We start from the raw sequence: 23,388 nt of genomic DNA on the forward strand, positions 1-23,388 counted from the left end.
TCATTTCAATGTTCATTTCCGATAGTACCTTTTTCTGTCACATTTGCAATTTTATCAATTGCAGTCTCCTATTCTCAGTGCCGTGAGATTATAATGATAACTATTTCAGGTCAAAATTACTTCTACTGAATAGAAGAATTGTTTTAGGTTGCTTGGACTATTTAAAAGTGAACAATGATGTGGTCCCCCACCCACCCCCCCAAAAAAAACACCTGCAGAAGTCTTTTCTAGCCTACAGCCTAGTTCAGGGGTGTCCAACCTTGGCAACTTTAAGACTTGTGGACTTCAACTCCCAGAATTCCTCAGCCACAAGTCTTAAAGTCCACAAGTCTTAAAGTTGCCAAGGTTGGACACCCCTGGCCTAGTTGCTGAGGAAGAGAGTAGCTGCCTTGGAGAGAGGCAAGTGGCTACAGCATATTCCCCTCCTTACTGAAGCTCTAGATTTCCAGCTTCCAGATGAAATCCAGTCATGCCTACCCAATAGTAGAACACATAGATTTGCGTTTTGGAGTTCCTAACACTAATCCCTTTTTTTTTTCTTTTTCCCCTCCCACAGTACGGTGCTGACGTTAAGGCGCATGATGCTGTCGGGCACACGGCACTCTTCTACGCTCGCCGAGCAGGAAGCCAAGAATGCATTGACATCTTAATGCAGCATGGTTGCCCAAACGAAGGCTACAGCACTATTGCCACCCCAGGCCTGCGCCGGAAAAGCAGCAGTGCCAGCATGGGAAGGCCCGAGGCCCGAACTGCCCTGGTGTAGCATGCCAGGGGGAGCCTCTTCCCCATCCCAACAGTGCCAACAAGGGTGCAGTGACTGAGGCCTCCTTTTCCTTAAGGAGATCCCACTCCCCTCTGGTACCTGGACTGTAATGCCAAGGAGCATAGACCATGACTCCTGTCATGCAGAGGAGGTGGCGGCTCCCACCCAGAGCCCAGCTTCAGTGGTTCTGCTTGGCGTAGGCTGCCATCCCCAAGACTCACAGCTCTCTCTACTGCCAGGCCTTGAGCTGCTCTGCTGATCTCCTCGGCAAACAGCCGTCTCTCCAGACAGGTCATCAGAGAAAGCCTACAGAGAACCGAGAGCAATGCATCCCAGTATTTGAAGTGACTATAAGGATTAGGACCTGGGCTGACATTGTCGCCTTCCCAATTGAGACTTTGGGAAATGATAGGGACCAGTGTTTACGTGGGATCCGTTCCCCTTTCCTTTCCGGGTTTGTAAGATGTGTTGAAGGCGGAATGTAAATCAGCGTTACTGGAGCAGTTGGTGACTGAACTGCACTGACCACTTCTATGGAGCCCCCCCCAAATGACAACACACGGGTGGGTGGTGGGTGGAGTGTTAAAGGGTCCAAGAGCGTTTGTCACAACAATAGCACTGAGGGAAGAAGGTTCAAGAGGGAACCTTTGTGTGTCACTCACTTGGCTAACGTGAACCCCTCCCCTCCTCGTGTCAGGGTACAGGGCTTAGTGAATGCACTTGAGCTGTGGCACACTAAAGGGGCTGTAGGCCAGCCTCCCCTCATTTCTAGGCAGGAGCATGTACAAAAACAGGAGTGAAGGTGCTTGCTCAAATCCAGTGTGGATAGACATGTGGAAAACATGTATTTCATGGAGAAACCTGTTTCCATTATTCAGTTTCCCTGGCCCTTTCAATGAATTGGGTTTTCTCTTCTAGAACACCGACCCTTCCCATCTCTCAAAGAACCGACCAAGAGAGGGAGAGAAAAGTTAGGAACATATACACATACACACACACACATACACACAGTGTGTATCTCTGTGTGTGTGTGTATAAAACTGGCATCCTAACTTACCAGTAGCTGTAAAAACCACCTACTGACTTTTGGGGGCATTTTTCTTTATCCAAGAGAGAGAACGCATTTTTTATTTAGCAGACACAGCTCCTAATGCCTGTTTTGTAAAGCGTTTTAATTTGAAATGTCGTGAGGCAGTTATGAGGCCCACCCACACCCGACCTGCCCAGGTCGAAGTGGGTGAGGCTGAACGAACTAGGCCAAGACACCAATTAGCAGCAAGTCTCCACCTATTGCCTTGCCAGACCCCTTTAGTCTTAGACTCAGGATCACCCTGCCATCACTCGGAAACACCAAGCACACTCCTTCTTCTTCTTCTTCAAGCCGCACTGAAACACATTCCTTCTGCTAACTTTCCTCAGGTCTGGTGCCTGATCGTTGCACTGAAATAGCTTTTATGTCTTACACTCTTTTGAAGGCCCTCAGGCTGCCTCCTCCTCCTCCTCCTAGAAATCTTTTCACTCTTTCAGATTGTTCAGAGGAGGGAGCAAAGGGTTGAGGCAGCTGGTTACGGGCCAAGGAAGGGGGCTCAACCACGGTCAGGCATACGCTGGGCATCTCTGAGGAATTCAACAAGGCCATCTTTTTATAGATGCTGAACCTCCTCCTGAAGCTATAGACATACTGAGCAGCCAGAGGGGGAGTTCTTCCAAAGCAACGCAGAGCCTGGCTGTTAAAAGAAGAGTCTTGGTTTTTTTAAAAAAAAAGAAAAGAAAACGAAGGAACATTTGTAAAAAGCTCCTTTCTTCACTCCTCCCAGTATTATCTCCCCTTTCTGACTTTTGTCCTAGTTTATTGCTTCATTTCGAGAAGGATAAAATCCTTCCCACTTTCTTCTCTTTCTAGTTTGGCAGCTCTCCTGGTGCAAGTGTTTACAGGCCTCGCCTCCACTGTTGTGGTGGCAGGGGCATCTGTGTGGTTGTGATGAGTGATGTGGTCTCAGGCTTTATTTCAAATCTGTGATCAGGGTAATGCAATTAATCCTCCCTCCCCAGTGTGGACAGAACTGGGCTGGAGCAGCTGTTACAATTGCTGGCTCCATCCCACTGACCTGTGGTCAAATCCAGCCTGATTTCATTCCTCTGGCCGCTGGTTTGTACCAGGAGAACTGGACGTGCAGGCAAAGGGCACAAGCCCAGCCAGGCCACATCACCTCTTAAAAGGCACCTCGGGCTTTCTTGCTCTTCTGAATCTCAACAAATTCTTGAATGTACTGGCGATTGTGTTGCACGAGATCCATGCCCCTTAGCTGTGAGATGGAACCCAACAGGCCTGGCCCCAAGAGGATAGTTACACCCCCCACATTGTTGCCACCTTCCCCATGGCACGATGGATGAATATGGCAGGCTTTTGGGGAGGGAACCGGCTGTGCATCCTGGCTTCCGAGCACTTTTGAATCCAGCCTTGAGGGTCAGAAGAAGGGAGGGGGCACTGATCCGTCAACACTGAATGTAATTTATGCTTTGGGGGAGGGCGCTGGCAGTTCAGCACAAGTTCCTGGGAGAGACTCTTGTGCAAGCCCCAGATTTGGGGTTCAAAAAAGTAAGGTGGGCGGAAGTGGGGGGGGAGGGGATGTGGAAGTGCCAGAGCTGATATTGGCCCTGTGCAGCTGTTGTAATCTCTTGGATTGTACCTTGTAAGTATGTGACAATGTAAGAAGATGTAATAACAGTGACTGATTATTCCTTCTTGTGATAGCTCTCCAGAGTTGGATTGCAAGTGGGTGGGAATATTTCCTTTGTGGGGTTTCTTTTTCTTTTTCTTTTTACAGCAGCAGCAAATAAGGAAGAGCATTTAGGAGAAAGTAAACGTTGGCCCCCTAATGCTGGGAAGAGGAGAAGGAAAGTGATAGCAATGGAGTTTGTAACAATTGGTCAAATGCAAGCTAGGGAACATGATATTCAGGCTATCTCAAAAGCCTTGCCATGTTCCCAGGAAGACCACGAGAAAGTGACAGTACTCTTTTAATTCTTGCCATTTGATCATCTCCTTGCCTATCTTTTATCTCACTGCATCAAAATCTAGTGTTTAAAATGACAAGTAGAAAAACACTCAGCAAACAGATGGACAGGAAGATTCCTAAGAGCATTTGCTTAACTTGTATTGCTTTACCCTTTATTACTTAGCTCCCATTGGTGTCTTGCTGTAGTATTATACAGAGACAACTAAGCACATCTACGTCCATTGAGAACTTTGTCCACCACATACTCAAATGCGTGCGCTGCATGATAAAATACCTCTCCTTCTAACCATTCTCACCTGTTCTTGCTATCGCAATGCCTTCATTTGTGAACTGCTGCATGAATGGTCCATTGTAGGAAAACCTCAATTTAATAGACAAGAGGGGAAGGGTGGTCCGTTAACTCCAAAATGATGTCAATTTCCATCAATTTACACCGTTTGTGTGACACTCGTGTGACAGTTGTCCAGATTGCTTCAGAAATGGGCTTTTGTCTTGTTATTTGTGGGGGAAGCAAAAAGAAAATCGTTACCCATTGCCTCACAAGTTTGCTGAATTGAGGTTTTACTGTATCTTCATTTAAAGTATGATAATTGGTGATCTGTAAATTGAGTTGGTAGATAGGAAATGTGGTTAAAACAAGTAGATTAAGACTTATTTGGGGGGGAAACGCCACCGAGCAATAATCCATTACAGTTACAAGTAGTTGTTGGCTTCCTCACCCTAACAAGCTTCACACATTCAGTGGGTTTTATTTGCAGTTGCTGCTTAGTGTCAGTCCTGAAATGGCTCCTTCTGTGTCTCCATTAGCCCCTTAAAATAAAATTTAAAAATCCATTTTGATAAAGAAAAAACAGAAGACTCCTCAAAGGGGGAGATTTAAGGGTTTATTCTTCATTTTAAGAATCCAGTCTGCCAAACTGAAAAAGTACAGATTCTAAATGAACATAAATTCCCCCATCATTGAAAGAGTAACAAATAAAATTTAAAGTTTACTTCAAATTTAAATAGGTTTCTTTTTCTTCTTCAAGAGACTGTAGCAGGTGAGTTAGAATGCCGAAACTTTTTAAGTGCTATAATTGGTATTTGAAAAAGTTAAGACTATTTCCTATATACATAATCTTTGCCCAATTCCAATGTTACTTTTTAAATGTATATCCCACACTAATCTTTTTTAAGAAGCAGTACTACACAGCAACACTAACATCCATCTCTTTTTGTGGAAAACAAGTATTCCCACCCCTACCAAAATCTACACAATGAAACTCCTCTGTGCTAATAATAAGGGCCATCTAAGCCACTGTCATCCCAATTCAGAAACTTTGGAGATCCACAGTTTAAGAAGTGCTCACCGCTTCTGTAAAAATGTGAAGAACCCTTCCATGATGCTCATTCTTGTAGACAAAAAACCAAAATGCTGTAGATTCAGCAAATATGAGAATTCTTAATTCAGTCTTGTGCTCTTTAGAATGGCGTGCTATTCTAACTGTGAAAGTAGTTTTAAAAGTAACTATGAAAGTAATTTTAAAAGTTATATCAATGAAGATACATATTTATGAGAGTGCAACTTGCTACATTCAGATGTTTCAGTGGGGCTTATTCGATACATAGTCTTGGTTTCTCTGACAATAAGCAAGACAGTTTTAAAGAGTACGCAGAAAACTTATTCAAGATTATTTCCCTTTGCACAATTGGACAATAGCTCCTTTATTGGCAGTAATGACAGAAGGTCATTGAAATATGTTTCGTGGTTAGTAGGCCAGCTGCACATTTTTAGAAACTTATCCCTTCTTAAATTTTTATGGAAAAACCTGTAAACATTACAAATCTTATTCAGAAGCAAAGTCAGTCAATGAGGAATAACAAGAAAAGCACAAACTAGCATTTGAAGAGAAGATGGGGACTGGGATTAAACAAATCCTCTTCAAATCAGCACCAAGGCGCAGCCCAACTGTCCGTGCAAAATTGTGGAAGGAAGACTACATACCCAGCCCATACCCCAAGGGCTAAAACAGCCTCTTCTTTCTCTTTATAACAAAGACACAAAATTCCATCATAAGTTACAGAGTAATGGAAGCCAGTTGGTTAGGATCACCAGTATATGTAGCTGATTTAAATTGCCCTTCTCTTGAGTTTCATCTCTTAGAGTTGGGAATTAAGGGCCAGTATGGGCAGCTGTGAAGTTGGCGCCACAGTCAACGTAATTGTAGGTCTCCAAAGAACTTTGAGATATGTGGCCAATGTAGGAAATTTTCACTGAAGTTCTGAAAGGCAGAAACAAAAGAGAAAAAGATGAAATATTTCTTTTTTTTTAATAAGTCAAAAAATAAGTGGAGTCCTCCCAATGTATAACTATGCCGAAATATAAAATTATGGGCCAGAAAGTTTATATTATTCAACATATAATAAATACAGCAGCTCCACACTGGACAATGCTCGAGTTAAGCTGCATTCAAAAACCACCTGCAAAGTTCCAGGGCAACATTGTACATATCATTAAAATGATCTCCATTTAATGTAAAGGAGAGGGATCTACCACTGCCAGCATCTTTTTTTACCATTTGCCATGGAGACCAAAGAGGGTAGGAATTAGAAACCAACAAGATCTAGAGGGGCACAGACTTGTCACCCCGTTTAAATTTCCTGCAACTTCACTCTTCTTCAGAAGCCCAGAAAATAGTTCATCAAAAAGCAAGTTTGCTAGATAAGGCAAGGGTCAAGTTCAGAGAGTAATCTGGAACCTACTGGCATATAAAAGAACCAACAAACCAAACCCCCTGTTCCTACCAAACCTGGGTGGTTCTCTGGGTGTTTTCTATGAAAACAATCAGATAAAGGCATTACATGTGGGAGGATAAGATTGTTAAATTTTTGGAGAAACTTTCATTGTAAATGTGTTAAGAATAATCCAGGGTATATGTAAGAATTTGATTGCTTTTTCCAGGTTTTTTGTTTGTTTGTTTGTTTGTTTTAAAGAGCAAGCCATAATGCCAGCTTTTGGCAACTGTGCTATCAAAAATCAGCAGAATTATTAAAAGGAGTTGTGAGGATTAAGAAAAAATGATTTGGTGATAGTTCCCCAATACTAGAAAACTATTTAGGAGTTTAAATTTTGAAATATAAAACAGGAAGGAGAAATGTTTTGAAATGTGTTTCTAACCCAAGAGATACCCAGATTAAAAAAAATCCATAAAAGTTACACACCTCATGAAAATCACAATATTGTGCACTCGGATCTTTGGTAGTGTGCAGAAGAAACTAAAAGACAGAAAATCACAAAATCTTAAAATAATGTGGAAACTAAATGATGCAATCTAAATGATGCAAGTAATCTTGAAACTATTATTCTATATCCAGAACATGGTCTAGCCAAATTTAACCTTGAGTTAATTTTATTGCCGAATCTGTTTTTAGCTTTTTAGATGTAAAAAAATATATGATGATATTGATATATGATATGACTGTACAACATTCAGTAGTGATACCATTTAACAGTAGCATATTGACACAGCAACATCTTTTTAGGAATACATTTTCTTTTGGAACAGCTAGGAAAATACTCTACATATACATTTCAGACTGTTCATACAATTAAAATATTTTTTAAAGGTTGGGTTTTTCCAGTGGTTTGAAGCAATGAGAAAGATTATGACTTCTGAAGTATCTGCAAAGTACTCCCATTTTTTTTTAAACATGGAAGCACGCAAGGAAAAAGCTTTTAAATTTAGCCAAATGGGAGTAAGAAGGGATGATACTTGGAAACCTAGAACATAAGTGAAGGCTTACACATAAATTATACCCACCCACTGGCCCTGTAGCATAGAAGGAGCTGCCATACTTCTACTGCATATACAAGATAAGGTAGCTGAAACTTTATTAGGGAACCTAGCAGCTGGCTGGTTTGGTTGTGTCCTGGGAGGAGGGGGGGGAGGGCACAAAAGCGCCGCTGCCGGCGTTTTGAGCTGGGCCGCGGGGGGGGGGGGTGGAACAGCGCACAGCGGAACAATCTGTTAGGGTTTCTTCATTACACGTCAAATGCCAAAAACAAATTACTCACTATACATAAGGTCCACCCATTTCAGCTTTCATGGTGAAATTCACCTGAAAAACAAATGTTGTGAATTAACTATAAGTCAGCAACAGTAAAGGACTTTGAAACAAGTGTTTGCTTTTTCACAAAGGGGTTGTCAGAGTGGATGGTGCCAGTCACAAAAAACTCCAAACAAACAAGACACTCATATCCCCACATACTATCAACATTCAGATTATCTTTCTCCTTTTTAATGGGGTGGGGTGGAGTGGAATAAATAAAGTCAGGCATTGCATTTTTTCAGAATAAATATGAGGTCTATTTTACATCAAGAGACATTTTTATTCATATATTTATTTTAAAAAATTGTAGAGCTAGCCATCTGAGCACAATTTTGAGTGGCAATAGATCATGAGCACTTTGGACTTTCCAAGTTTCTCATTGATTGACTTTTCAGTAACATAATTTAAAAATACAACTCATATTGCAAGGAGCTAACAGAGGAGTCCATGGGGGCACTGATTCTTTTAGGAGCCAAATTGTCTTTCACTCTTGAGTTAGCTAAAACAAGCATTCCCAATCTTGGCAACCCTAAGACGCGTGAACTCCCAGAATTCTCCAGCCATCATGATTGGCTGGGAAATGCTGGGAGTTGAAGTCCACGTGTCTTAAAAGTTGCCAAGTTTGAGAACTCTCGAGCTACGAGATTATTCTGTTCATACCACACTTAGTCCCTTCTCTACATACATCTTAGTTTCGGGTAAAATAATTGCCATACCAGCTGATCACTCAGTGGCTGGATACGAGTAACATTGCTGATTTGTTGGGTCCCAACCACAGTGTTCATGTATTGCACCTGGCTGGACAAGTTGGTCACTGCTACAGAATAGAAATTGGAATTCCGGATCCGAAGAGTGGCCTACGGACAGGAGAGAGGAAGGAAAACTGCTGAAAACAGACTCCCAGTTTTACCCTAGCCAACTAACTTTATTAAGGTTAATGTACTGGACCTTACCGTGATGGAAAGAATGACAAGGGAGTTTTTTTCATCAAACCAGACTGTAACCACTTTGATGCCATTGTCATCCACAAGCACTGAATGTGGAAAGAGAAAGAAGACCACCAACCCTGATGCCAGAAGGCAGAGCAGCACCGACACAGAGACGTAGAGCTTCCTGCAGAAGACAAGGCCAATAGTTCGGGCAATTTGCTGTGCTCCGGTCCTGCAAGCAGATCTTGCTATATATTGCAAAAGAATCCGTGTTCTACTTAGTGATAGAACAGGAAGACTTTCTACTTTAATATTTAATTCATGAATGCATCTCAGTGTTGTATTGTTGTTTACCACTTGCCAAATTCTGAGTCTGCATATTAGACATTAGACATCATAACATCTGGAGAATGAGTTGATTGTACAGGGGATTCTACTCAATCATTCTAAAGTGCAGCTTAGTTTTTCTTGAGACGCAAATCAAGTTCCGACAAAATATTTCATCCTAGCCTGAAAATAGGCAATTATGTCAAATACTTTTTGTTCCCCAAGACAGTTTGGGACAGGGCCCTATGCAATCTTAAGCAAGACTTAGATTTCCCATGCCATGACTAAGTCTTCAATCGATTAGCTGACTTTCATAGCTAATCTCATTGAGTACACAGGAGATAAAGCTAAGAAGGAATTTTTAAAATTAAAGGTAAGCCTTCTCTGTTTTGATCTTTCTATTATAAATTACTACTCTTAAAACTGCTTTAGCTATTCATACTGATCATTTTCAAATAAGATATCAGAGAGGAAAATGAAAATTCTAACCCAAATTCTCAATTAAAGCAGTGTCTCTCAACCTTAGCAAGTAGTCTGAACTTCAACTTCCAGATTTCCCATTCCAAGCCAGCATGTTGGCTGGGGAACTCTGGGAGTTGAAGTCCAGACATCTTAAAAGTTGCCACAGTTGAGAAACTAATCTAAAATATTCCCTTCATGAAATTTCATTCTCAAAAGTAATACTTTTCACTTCAGTCCATGAAAATGTCTCTCCCCACAGATGTGTCAATCAATATTCTTTGTTGTTCAAGGGCATTTCCACATCTAAGATTTAAGTTATTTGAAATAATACCTACTGAAAATAATCATGAACAGACAGGGAGGGAGGGAGAGAGAGAGAGAGAGAGAGATCTAAGCTGCACTGAAAAACATGAAACATTGCCTCCCATTAAGATACTGGAATTCACTTGGTAATTATAGGGACAGACTGAAGATAGCAAATTATACAGGTAGTCTGATCACATTAAGTTATAATGCAAAAGCACCCTGATATTTTGGATATTAAAATGATTTCCAAGCATTCTCAAGTGACATGGGTATGGTTGGAAATATAAGTCACTTTTCAGCTGAATATTCATTTGTTTCATGCCTTCTCAAATTCTATATGTTGCACAAGAAATGGAATTAATTATTTCTCTATACTTACGTTCTTTGAGGTTTTAATCTTTGATCATGATACGGAATCAAAGCAACCAGTTCGTTAACTTGTTCTGGAGACAAAAGCAATAATAACCATGAGTACCAGCCTCTCTGTGTCATAGTGAGAAAGGACCATTTTTAGAATCTTAACTTTAAATGCAGCATGAGTGAAGAACACATTATTTTAAAAGTCACATTTTTGTCTTCATACCAAGGAAAGACAACATGTAACAAGCTTAGTAAAACACAGGAATCTCTCTGTAGCATGAGACTACATATGGTCTTTAAAGGATTTTTAATCTAAATAAACAGATGGTAATAGCTTAAGCAACATTTCCCTTCATGTGGCAAAAATGAAACAGGTCTTGAAGCCACTGTTTTTGATTATATGCAATATACTAGTGAAATTTTAAGTCTCAGGCACCAGACAAGACATTTGCATCTAATGTCAGCAACAGTGAAAGGTTAACAGGAGTAGATCCAGGCTGGTTTCACTCGTTGTGCTAAGCTGTAAACCACAATTTACAAATCCAAAACAGCAACATTTCATACCACAAGGAAGCCACATGCTTTAGTGTAATGCGTAAACCAGATCTGTCAAAGCTCTTACTTGAGGAGGGGTTTGATTTCAGGCAGATCAACCCTAAGGGCATTGGTAATTGTAGGTGTGATTGTGTCAACAAATTGTAGGTGTGATTGTGTCAACAAATGAGGGCAGAGATGGGAGGAAGGGAATCAAGATTTTATTTATTTATTCATATTTAGATAGCCACTCATCTCACAATCACTTGACTCTGGGTGGCATACAACAAACTTCTAAATCAGGCTTGTCCAACCCGCGGCCCACGGGCCGCATGCGGCCCAGGTCGCCTCGTAATGCAGCCCAACGCCCACCCCAACCTTCATGAAAGATCCAGCTAGGAGGAGGAGGAGAGGCGGGGCGAGGCGAGCAACAGAAAAGGCGGGCAGCCGCAGCCCAAAATTCCCGCCCTGACACCTCCTGCTGTTGCCGCCACCGCTGCTGCTTCTGCCCCCGCCGCCCCCGCCGCCACTGCTGCTTCTGCCCCCCCGCTGCTTCTGCCCCCCCCGCCGCCGCTGCTGCTTCTGCCCCCGCCGCCGCCACCGCTGCTGCATTTGCAGGAGGAGAGGTAGGCGTGAGGCGGGCGAGCTTTCTTCCCCCCCCACCCCGCAAAATTTGGCCGGAAAATTATAAAATAAAAAATAAATAATTTTTAATAAATAATTAATAATAAATAATAATAATTTTATTTTATTTTATTTTATTATTTTATTAATTTAATTAATTAATTAATTAATTCATTAATTAATTTAATTATTTTATTTATTTTAATTAATTATTTAATTTAATTATGTGCGGCCCAAACCAAATTTTCATCTTCTAATGTGGCCCAGGGAAGGTGAAAGGTTGGACACCCCTGTTCTAAATAATATTAATATTGCTAATATTAGAAATTTTAAAATTGTAAAAGATATGACAAAATTTTAAAGAGGTTAGGTGAAGGTGAAGGAGATGTGTTAATTAACCAAGAGTCATTTCAATATTTTGCCAGTCCCCTTGGATGCCAAGGCCTCAACGAGGTCTTGAGGATATCCAGAAAGTTAAAAGGGATGAGGCCAGCCTTATTTTGTGGGAAAGGGGATTCCATTAAGTGGAGGGGAGACACAGTAGAAAAGCCCTTGTGACCCATCAATTAAACTCCCTAATCAACATGATCTGCAGGATGAGCAGATGTAATTAGGGAGAGGAAATCCCTCATATAACGCAACCCCATGTCATGTAGGTAAGACAACATGAGATGGAACAAATTCTCAAAACCAGGCCCTGAGGAACTATACTAGCAATAAGATTATAGAACCCCATAGCAAAAAAGATGGCTGGCGTTCTGCCCTGAAACTAAATTCTCCAAACAACCCTAAACCCATTACGTCATCATTCCTTGTGTCAATCAAGGAAACAAATGATAAACAGCACACAAAGGATTCTTTGCAGAGCAAGCAAGTGGTTCAATACGTGCAAACCAAACTGGATCAAAGAGATAAGCCAACCACAGAACGGAAAGGAAGGTTTAAATAACACCCATTCATTTGACAAGGAAGTTGTTCTTCAAATGTTATCATTACACCTCTAGGTAAAACTTTGAAACAGCAGCACAAAATGCTGAAGGTAGGAAGTGAGGAAAGAATGGTATGCTAGGACCATGAAATGTTCAAGTCCAAAAGGACTCACCATTCAACAGAAGCAGGACACATACAATTACCTGTGGGGATGCAGCCAGTGCCTTGGCAGGAGGGACAGGTGATGCTGTCTCGTCCAGTGAATTCCACATACGGAAACTTGGCAATATCTTCTTCTCGGTCTTTATTGGTCAACAAATCCTCATCATTCCCTTTCTGCTTCCTGGAGCAATAGTTACTGGTGTCCACCGAGTGGAACGACCCCATTGCAACTAGTATCCAGGGTAATTCCACATGAAACTATAAGTAAAACAGAAGGGGGGAAATTTATACAGGAGTAAGAGTCTTTCACCATTAGCACAAATTTCACATGGACAACATGGTCTTAAACAAAATGATCCAAATTCTGAAGGAAAACATCCAAAAAGATCTGCAACCTATACACAGGATGTGCCTTATTATTATTTTTTTGGAGGAGGGGGATTCTCTTAGCTAAACAAGAGAAGTGATTATCACTGTATAATTATATTAGAAGAGAGGGAGGGAGGTATTCCATTTATCCAAGATTAGCCTATTCTATAATCCTATTGAGGAACAAGATAAGCATTAGGGTTGGGAAAGACTCCCAACGCTTTCCAAATATTTTGGATTATGGTACCCATATGCTCAAGAGAGCATTACCAGAATTAAAGTATCTGGAGAGGCCTATATCTGACTAAAGAGATGTACTTCTGGAGCCAGAAAAAGAAGATATAGGAACTGTCAGCCAGTATCAAGGAATAAAGATTTTATCACATTAGGGAAGTTCCCATTTTTTCATATGTACACCATTGAATATTTTTACAAGTTATAAGATCAGTGGACTTTGATGTACATGAAATGACACCGCAACTGAAGTGAGCCCCATACTGAACTCCTTTGAAGGAAAGTCTAATGTTCAACTCTCCTTTGAAGGAATTGGAAGTGTTTTTATTTTCTTGAGAAACCTATCCCCAAATTGGTGCACTCCATGTATTTAGAGACTGCCAAATTAGGAAATGCTATTTTCAGGCAGGCTGTATAGGACATGCAGCAGGGAGAGGGGGAGAATGGTACACTTCTGAGTTCTCTTCAATGAATTAGATAATTAAGATAATTAAGCAATCCTTGGAGGATGGTAGGCACAGCTGAAATTTCAGAAATGTTGTTAGGGATAACATTGTTTTACCCTAACTGTTTTGGGTAAAGATAATAAAATGATGAATCATGGTTTGTCACATAAAGTGTATGTGACTTTAAGCTAAAGGAATGTAATTAAGGGTGCAGCTGTAAAAGTACTATATAAGCAGCAAGGCACTCTCTGGCTCTTACTGGCTGGCTTATTGAAGACTGCGTTCTTGCTGGATCGGGGAGGAGAAGAAGTGCTGGATTACTTTGAAGATATTTCTCAACGGAGAGAAGATAAGTTTTGGACAGATTTATTATATGTGTACTGACACTGGCTATTCGACACGGACTTTGCAATTAGAGTATCCTCGACAAGACTTGACTGAATTTGGTATATGACTAATGGACTGTTTATAATGACTATGCTATAATTCTTAAATGGAATAAATTATAATTTTGATAGCACAAGCGTATCTGTATTTTTACTGCGTGTTAACTAGAAAACTTATCTCACACATTTACCTGTCTTCCTATCTGACTTCGCTGCACATTCTGTTTAGTTTGTTTTCCTTAACACCCGTTGGGGAATCCAGGCTTAACACTGGTTATGGGCCCAGAGAGACTGCAAAGTCAGTTTAACTAGGATAAAAACAGGTTTATGTAAAAAGTGAGATTTTGTGTTGTTACACGTTACAGTAAACAGACAGCTGTGTTTTATCAATTATAGTTTTATATCCATATAGTGAAACATGGCACAAGTCAGTCTACAAAGTTTGTCCCTTATATCCAAGCTGGATGGAACAAACTATGTTTCATGGTCTATGAAATGTAGTCTACTTCTACGAAGAGAAGGTCTGTGGAACATAATTGAAAATCCACCAAACATAGAAGAATGGGATCCTGAAGATGAGGAAGATAGTAAAAAGATAGAAGAATTTAAAGAGAAAAATGAACAAGCACTTTGCATCATAGGACTAACATTATCTGATCAGCAGCTTGTTCATATACGCTGAGAGCAAACAGCAGTTGGGTGTTGGCAAAAACTGAGGAGGATTTATGTCCGAGATAACGTTGGTGCTCACATAAATCTAACACGGAAGCTTTTCCGCACGTATCTCCAAAAGAATGGTGATATGCTGAGCCATTTGAATACTATGAAAAGCATTTTCCAAGAACTTCATGAGAAGGAGTTAATTTTCTCTGAGCTACACCAGGTCTACATAATTCTATCTTCATTAGACGAAAGTTTTGATGACTACGTAACTTCTCTTGAAATATTGCCTAAAGAAAGTCTAACTTTAACTGATATCACTGGCAGATTGATTGAAGAGGCCAGAAGAAGGCTTGAAAGAGATCAGTTAAGGAGGGACAACCTCAAAAGGAAGATAATGAATCTCCTACTGCATACGCAATTAAAAGGTGTTTTAATTGTGGAGGGAGAGGACATTTTGCAAGATTTTGTAAGAAACCAAAGTGCCAGAATGCAAGCCAGAATGCTGTAAGCCATCAAAGAAGAAATAAGAATTATGAGTTAGCAATGTATAGTAATGGAGTTGTAAAGAATAATTTATGGGTGGTTGACAGTGGTGCGTCCCACTGTATTACAAATGATAACAAAAAATTTGTAAAAATGTCCATGAGTTCACAACATATCTCATTAGCAAACGGATGGAAAATGAAGGCAAAAGGTCAAGGTATAGCTCATTGTTCTTATATAAATGAGAACATAAAAATGTTATATGTACCTCAACTTAAATTTAATTTGCTTTCAGTTAGAATGTTGGTTAGATTAGGATACATAGTTACCTTTAGGGGAGATACTTGTTTAATTGAAAAAGAAGGTAAGAAAATTACTGCAACGTTAAGAGGTGACTTATATGTGTTAAATGATAATGGTTTAGAGGTGGCTAACACAGTCTATGATAATAAGAAACCTCATGATGAATGTATTCACTTGTTACACCGACGTGTCATTTAAATTTTAAAATGATTAAGAGAACTGTTCAGCTATCTAAAGGAATAAGTTTGAAACCTTGTAATAAGTATTTGCAATGTTCTGCTTGTAATCAAAACAAAAGCAAAGTTATACCGGCAAATAGAGTTGATGGATTTACTACCAAAGAGCCTTTAGAGGTAGTATTTGCCGATATAATAGGTCCTAAAAAGCCAAGTGTAGGTGGTGCTAGATACATATTAAGCATAATGGATCACTATTCTAGGTATGGTTTCTGTTTTCTAATGAAGAGAAAAACTGAAACGTATACAAATTTCTTTAATTGGTTAAAATTTGCAGAGAGAAAAACTAAAAGGAAACTAGTAACTCTTATAACAGATAATGGTATGGAATTTACAAATAATAAATTCCAGAATAGACTTAGAATGGCAGGTATTCAACATAAAAAGTCTGCACCATATAGGCCTCAACGTAATGCATTTATAGAGAGATGAGGTCAAACACTGCAATCAATGGGAAGGACAATGTTATCTGATTCTGGATTACCTGACAATTTGTGGGGAGAAGCTATAATGTGTGGGAATCACATATTAAACAATGTTGTTAATTCAACAACAGGTGAATTACCATTCACTCTGTGGCATGGTAGGAAACCTGATTTGAGTTATATTCACACATTTGGTGCACCAGCATGGGTGCATATCCCTACACAACTCAGGCACAAAGGACAACATAGAGCAAAAAGATTAATTTTTGTTGGATATCAAGCAAACCATAGATCTTATAGATTCTGGGAACCAGGTACATCTAGAGTATACTGCAGTGCTAGTGCACAATTCCTAGAACATATAGGATGGAATAGATTAGAGCAGGATTCAGATAATGATGTTATTATAGAACCCTATAAGAGGCAGAAGGAAAAGACTAGTTATAAGAAAAGTCCAATTAAAGAAGAAATCCATGAAGAGCAAATAGAATCAGATCAAGAGGAAATAATTGATCAAGAAGAGATAGATAGTCAAGAACAGGAAATAAAGGAAAGTCCACCTGTAAGTCCTGTAATACCTAGACGCACTACACGTGTAACCAGACCACCTGAAAGGTATCAGGCAAGTATTGTTTGCCAAGTGAATGAAGTTCCTACTAGCATAGATGAACTTAAGATGTATCCTGCTAAGGATCAGGAGAATTGGCAAAAGGCAATGGAAAAAGAGTTAAATTCATTAAAGGAAATGAAGGTTTATGAAGAAACCAAATTACCTCCAGGAGAAAAATCCATTGGGTGCAAATGGATATTTAAAGTAAAGACTGGAAATAATGGGAAAGTAACTTATAAAGCTAGGTTAGTAGCACAAGGATTTAACCAAAATGTATTTGATTATGATGAGGTATTTGCACCAAATCTTAAGGCTACAACTTTAAGAGCAGCTTTAGTATGGGCAGCTAAGAATAATTATATAGTTAACCATTTAGATGTAGAAACTGCATATCTACATGCACCATTGCAGCATACAATATATTTGAAAAAACCAGTTGGTATAAAAGATAATAAAGTAAATAGCAATGATTGTTGGAAACTCAAGAAGAGTTTATATGGATTGAAACAATCTGGCTATGAATGGAACCAATATATTGTGAAAGAATTAAACAATATAGGGTTTAAATCTGGTTTAGCAGATCCATGTATGTTTAAAAGAGAAAATAATGGAACGGTGTCATTATTGTTATTATTTACAGATGATATTGCTTTGATTACTAAGACCAATAATGAAGCTACTGAGATTTCATTATTAGCCAAAAGGATAAAATTAAAGCATTTAGGTGAAATTAAAAAGTATCTAGGATTGACAATTAATAAAACCACAAAAGGATTTAAGATATCTCAAGAGGATAAAATTTGCCAATTAATTAAGTTGTATAAAATGGAACTTTATAAGCCTGCAAAGACTCCAATGAGTCAGGAAATTTGCAAAATGGATGCTCAAAGTCCCAAATTTGATAATACCAGATATCAATCTTTGATTGGTAGCTTATCATATATAAGCAATTGGTCTAGGCCAGATATAGCTTATAGTGTTAATCAGCTGGCACGATATAATAATGATCCACATCAATGTCATTGGCAAGCACTAAAGAGAATTTTAAGATATCTTAAAGGAACAATGCACCATGCATTGTATCTAGAGCCAAAAGGTGATTTGAATCTTAGTGCCTATGCAGATGCAAGTTTTGCAACTGACATAAACACTAGAAAATCAACATCTGGGATGGCTATATTACTTGGTAAGACACTAATAGGGTGGAGGTCAATCAGGCAACAGCATATTAGCTTGTCCACGATGGAAGCAGAATTTTCATGTCTGTCATTACTATGCACTGACTTAATTCTGTACAAACAGTTATTATTAGACATGGGTTAATCTGTTAAATATTCTATTATTGTGTACGAGGACAACCAGGCAGCTATACAATTAGCTACTAATATTGCTGTAAAGACTAGATCAAAGCATACTGATTTAAGATACTTAAATGTTAGAGAATCTATGAAAAATGGTCTAATTAAACTTGAGTACTGCATGACGGAAGAAAATATTGCAGACCAGTTTACAAAAGCTCAAGGTGTTGTAAAATTTAAAGAGAGTTGTAACAATTATGATTTAAAGGTGTAAATGGTTATATTATTGTAATATTATTATTATTATTACCCAAAAGGGGAGAATGTTAGGGATAACATTGTTTTACCCTAACTGTTTTGGGTAAAGATAATAAAATGATGAATCATGGTTTGTCACATAAAGTGTATGTGACTTTAAGCTAAAGGAATGTAATTAAGGGTGCAGCTGTAAAAGTACTATATAAGCAGCAAGGCACTCTCTGGCTCTTACTGGCTGGCTTAATGAAGACTGCGTTCTTGCTGGATCGGGGAGGAGGAGAAGTGTTGGATTACTTTGAAGATATTTCTCAACGGAGAGAAGATAAGTTTTGGACAGATTTATTATATGTGTACTGACACTGGCTATTCGACACGGACTTTGCAATTAGAGTATCCTCGACAAGACTTGACTGAATTTGGTATATGACTAATGGACTGTTTATAATGACTATGCTATAATTCTTAAATGGAATAAATTATAATTTTGATAGCACAAGCGTATCTGTATTTTTACTGCGTGTTAACTAGAAAACTTATCTCACACATTTACCTGTCTTCCTATCTGACTTCGCTGCACATTCTGTTTAGTTTGTTTTCCTTAACACCCGTTGGGGAATCCAGGCTTAACACTTGTGTCATTAGTGCACCCCAAATATTGTTCATGATCAGGCACTTACTTTCCAGAAAGCGGTCCTCTGCTATTACCTTTGCCCTTAGCTTGGTTTATATCATCCAGTTTAATTTCCTATCCAGTTTTCTGGGAAAGTAGACCTACTCTCAAGCACTATGCTTAACTGCAATCACCATCATTTTCTCTCAAAGGACTGCAAAACATTCTGGTACTCGAAGATGAACCTGATACTTCACTGCATGCCAGATTCTGATTTATTATATTTTATTTAAGAATTGTTTTGAGACAGGGGAAAAAAGAAACTTTAGCTTTTGCTGATTAGATAGGTTTGTTATTACGGAAATGGCTAGTATATATGATTATATAAAAGTAAAAAGTTGAGGGATTTATGTTACTACCTTATTCTACTGTAGGGCTGTCAAACTCACAGCCCGCGGGCCAGATGCATCATGTGCTGGCCATGCCCACACCTGGTTTAGTGAAGGGGAAAAAGTCGTGATACGTCACATGGCACTGCGAGTTTGACATCTCTATTGCATCAAAAGGCGTTAGAAATTAATGGTTTTCTTTTTCTTTTCTCCTTTACTTTTTTCTCTTCTACTTTTCCTCTGTATTTTCCCATTATTTTCATTTTTGTTGGTATTTTTATCTTTTAATAAACTGATATTTAAATTGGGAAAAGAATTGTTTTGAAAATTAATCTCTTTTTTTAAAATTGGATGAAGCAAGACATTTGATAAATATTAAGGAAGGTGGCTGCAAGGTAATCATTGACACCACAATGCTTTGGATTAAGCTCAGCTTTTAACACTTTTAATAGAAAAATAATACTACCAACATTTTTAGACAATGTTCTCTATTGTAACTCTCGTTTAATCACACCTCTATAACACTGCTAAAACAGTGCTAATTAGTCAATTTTTATTTAAAGAAAATTGTAGCACTGAGCCTAAAATATAAATTACATTACTGTGCTGCTTCCTAACAACGGAACAAGCAATATGAGGGAAAGTTCGTTTATACTAAAGGTGTGACCAAAATAATGCCATCACAATGCAAAAGAAAAGAGTTGGGTAAGCAAACAATCTGCCTGTGGAAATTATGCAACTTGGGAGTTGCAACTGAAGAAACACAGCAGCTGTGGGTACAACGCAGTTTCTATTACAAAATGAATGAAGAAGAAAAACCTTCAACCCAACACCCTCCTGCTTTGCCTCCAAACTAAGACAAAGAGCAGACCCAGTCCATTCTTCTGCCTGAAAAACAATACTTCGATTATAAACTTTCCTCCCCCCCCCCACAGTTAAGCCCACCCACTGCATCACTGCAGGAAAATTTAGGACCACAACTGGCATGGACTACAGCTATCAATTCTTCACAAACAATTAAATGTTCCGCTGACTGAAGCAAGAGACAGGGCAGAATTCCAATAAGAATTTCTTCCTGAATGCTAGGTGTGTTCCGTAAAACGTGCTTGGGAATTCAATTACCTCGTCTCTAGTCTCCTCCAGATACGTTAGGCTACAAACCTTCATCCTCAGAGTGGAACAACTGCTACAATTGCTAATACAGGTAAGTCCTCGACTTACGATTGAGCCCAACACTTCGGTTGCTAAGCGAGACAATTGTTAAGTAAGCTTTGCCCCATTTAAGGACCTTTCTTGCCAGAGTTGTTAAGTGAATCACTGCAGCAGTGAAAATAGCAACACCGTTAAAGCAAGTCTGTCTTTCCCATTGCCTTTGCTTGTCAAAAGGTTGCAAAAGCATGACCCAAGGACACTGCAACCGTCATAAATATGAGTCAGTTGCCAACCATCTGAATGTCGATCACATGTTCACAGAGAGATGCTGCAATGGTCAGAAGTGTGAAAAATGGTCCCAAGTCACTTTTTTTCAGTGCCATTGTTAACATCGGTCACTACATGAACCGTTGCCAAGTCGAGGACTACCTGTAATAGCAATAGCAATAGCACTTAGACTTATATACCACTTCACAGTGTTTTACAGCTCCTCTCTAAGCGGTTTATAGAGTCAGCCTATTGCCCCCAATAATCTGGGTCCTCATTTTACCCACCTCGGAGAGGATGGAAGGCTGTATTTTGAGCCTCAACATTTCAGCCGGAGAATTCCCGGCTCGTTCCTGCAACCACAAGAAGCCACCGTCCTACCTTACAAGGTTGTTGTGAAAAACTACCAGAAAATCTTGACCTCCTTGGAAGAAAGGCAGGCTCAGAGGCATATAAATAAAAACAAACCCAAGCGTTGCTTTGCGGTCTGTGCAACCGGGATATAAACTACTTTTTAAGGGTGTTAAGTTGCTGCTGCTGCTGCTGCTGCTGCTGCTACACCCACCGTCCCTATTTGCCTCTCCTTGCGGGGAAGAAAAGACACCGACAACCCTCCTCCCCAGCCTTTCCATTACCACCATTGAATCTTAAGCCTCCCGCCCCGCAAACCAACCTGCAGCCGCCGCACCAAACTCTCCCTGCGGAAGCCGCTCTTGTTTCTTTACTTAGAACGTTGTCGCTATGGCACCTTATTACGTCACCGTGCGGAACTCCCCCCCTCCCTCTCCGCACCTTTCTCAAAGCAGCAAGACCGACGCGAAGGAGGACAAGAGAAGACCCTCAGCCGCGGCGCCTGCTACCGACTGCGCATGCGAGGCGCGGAAGTGTGTGGTGATGTGGGGGAGGGGGCAAAACTGTGGTCTTACTTAGGCGTCGGAGCTTTCCGTCACGTGAACGCCGCTTCCCTGCGGAGGTGACCCTCGGATTTTCTTGCCCTTTTGTCTGCGTAGCTTTTGTATGCCGCTAACTTAACCCTACGGATCGATGGCGATGGCGGCTGTGGCCACGCAGCAGGTTAAAACCGCGGTTTACCAGCCACGACGGCAAAGCGAAGGTCTTTTTAAGCGCCTCGTGTAAACCAGCTCATCATTCTCAAGCCGCGGGAGATCGGCTCGTTCGCGGTCTTATCTACCGTTTTGCATGAAGCTCGGCATCGTTGATGTTACTAGAGTTTAGTTGCTGCAATGCCTAGAATGTCTATGGAGATTCTCAGTCATCCAGATCAGGGCTCTCCAACCTTGGCCACTTTAAGACTTGTGGACTTCAACTCCCAGAATTCCTCAGCCAGCAAAGCAAAGCAAAGCAAAGCTGGCTGAGGAATTCTGGGAATTGAAGTCCACAAGTCTTGAAGTGGCCAAGGTTGGAGACAGTTGATCCAGATCATGGTTGTCCCCAAGGTGCTTTTTTCAAGAGGCAACTGGACTTTTTCTTTGAAGACGTTTCACTTCTCATCCAAGAAGCTTATACAGATTAACAGAATTGGAAGGGGCCTTGTTGGGTCATTTAGTCCAACCCCCGGCCCAAGCAGGAGACCCTACAGATGGCATTCTTCAGCTCTGACTGAATGGTGGGGAATGGAAGGATTTATTCTCCTTGCAGTTGACAATCTGTCTGCAAGGAGTATAAATCCTTCCATTTCCCTCCATCCAAGTCAGAGCTGAAGAAGCTTCTTGGGTGAGAAGCAAAATGTCTTCACAGAAAAACAAGGAAGTTGCCTCTTGAAAAAAGCAACTTTGGGACAACGCCCAGAATGGATCTTGGGGCATTGTTTGCTTTGTATAACCAGGCAATCCCACGTATTAAATAGAAAATAGAAATGGTTTTATTTTTAAAAGTGGGAAGTTGCCAGTTTGGTCAAGTGGTTAAGGTGCCTGATTTAGAAACCACACTTGGTTTCCTTGGGCCTGAAAACCGGCTGGCTGGGTAACTTTAGGCCAGTCACTCTCTCTCAACCCAGGCCACCTCACTGAGTTGCTGTGTTGGTGAAAACAAAGAGGAAGGAATATTAGTTTGCCATTTTGAGTTATTTATAAAAAATAATAAAGATGGACTATAAATAAATACCATGCTGAAGGACTCCATTCTGAATCTATGACTTTTTAGGAGAAAGGAAATTAACTCTGGTGATGTTCCCTTGCCATAGAAATTATATAGGAGAAAATTGACGGCTGTCATGTAGCATTCTGATAAACTAGAATCTGAATGTGGGGTGACAGAAATATGATTGGCATTTTGACTGCCTTTGTTTTGCAACACATGGTCTTATTGTTCTGCTCGTCTCATAGAACTTGAATGTGGCCCTGGAGAAAATCATTTTGAGAATAGGCAAGCCACATAGTAACTATTTAACAAATTTAACCATAATATCTCAGAATTTGAAATATGCCTAGCGTCTAAAAAGAACATGGACCACTGTTTTAGCATGTTTGATCACAGCTTTTAACAAGTATGTAGTGGCACTAATATGCTGCACCTGTTCCATGCCCTCCCCCAGCTGTTCCAAGCATGCTATTTGCTGCTTGTATAAGATCCAGCATTAACTTAACCTTTGTTTGCAGGCGACAATATTTTGAGTTTGCATGAAGGATGAATCATACATTTAATTGCATCGACTAGATTTGTATGGGGGGAAGTACTTAAACTGATACTCACTTAACGACTGTTGCAGCTTTTCCACAGTCAAGTGATCAGAA

The 23,388-nt window shown here is 40.0% G+C and overlaps 2 protein-coding genes across 7 annotated transcripts in view; one reads left to right on the top strand and one right to left on the bottom strand.

Annotated features, from left to right (window-relative positions):
• AGAP2 (ArfGAP with GTPase domain, ankyrin repeat and PH domain 2) overlaps window positions 1–5,686 on the top strand; it is a 178,683-nt gene extending 172,997 nt beyond the window's left edge. For all 3 annotated transcript variants that reach the window (XM_087956359.1, XM_087956357.1, XM_087956358.1), the window contains one exon: window positions 557–5,686. In XM_087956359.1, the coding sequence (XP_087812485.1) occupies window positions 557–763 (207 nt within the window). In that variant the 3' untranslated portion in view covers window positions 764–5,686. The remainder of the gene's footprint in view (window positions 1–556) is intronic.
• Window positions 4,648–21,955, bottom strand: TMEM106C (transmembrane protein 106C). 4 transcript variants are annotated; one of them, XM_026677322.2, is made up of 8 exons: window positions 21,428–21,955; window positions 12,548–12,764; window positions 10,276–10,339; window positions 8,826–8,985; window positions 8,589–8,729; window positions 7,838–7,881; window positions 6,985–7,038; window positions 4,648–6,044 (listed from the first exon to the last, which is right to left on the bottom strand). In XM_026677322.2, the coding sequence occupies exons 2-8, from the start codon at window positions 12,729–12,731 to the stop codon at window positions 5,936–5,938; spliced, it is 756 nt and encodes a 251-aa protein (XP_026533107.1). In that variant the 5' UTR covers window positions 12,732–12,764; window positions 21,428–21,955; the 3' UTR covers window positions 4,648–5,935. The 4 variants fall into 4 exon arrangements, with proteins under 4 accessions (XP_026533107.1, XP_026533108.1, XP_026533106.1 ...); XM_026677323.2 differs by having other exon boundaries at window positions 21,562–21,901; XM_026677321.2 differs by having other exon boundaries at window positions 21,309–21,501.
• Between the last annotated feature and the right edge of the window lie 1,433 nt (window positions 21,956–23,388).

This window comes from Notechis scutatus, chromosome 2 (genome assembly GCF_049901735.1).
Source record: "Notechis scutatus isolate UNSWTSFEM ecotype Mainland chromosome 2, rNotScu1.2, whole genome shotgun sequence".
Taxonomy (NCBI): Eukaryota; Metazoa; Chordata; class Lepidosauria; order Squamata; family Elapidae; genus Notechis; species Notechis scutatus.

Coding starts and splice junctions, on each gene's coding strand:
- TMEM106C (XM_026677322.2), bottom strand. CDS start 12,731: ATGGGGTCGTTCCACTCGGTGGACACCAGTAACTATTGCTCCAGGAAG. Junction 8,986..10,275: donor AGATTAAAACCTCAAAGAAC/GTAAGTATAGAG, acceptor TGTCTTCTGCAG/GAAGCTCTACGTCTCTGTGT. Junction 7,039..7,837: donor ATGGGTGGACCTTATGTATA/GTGAGTAATTTG, acceptor TCTGTCTTTTAG/TTTCTTCTGCACACTACCAA.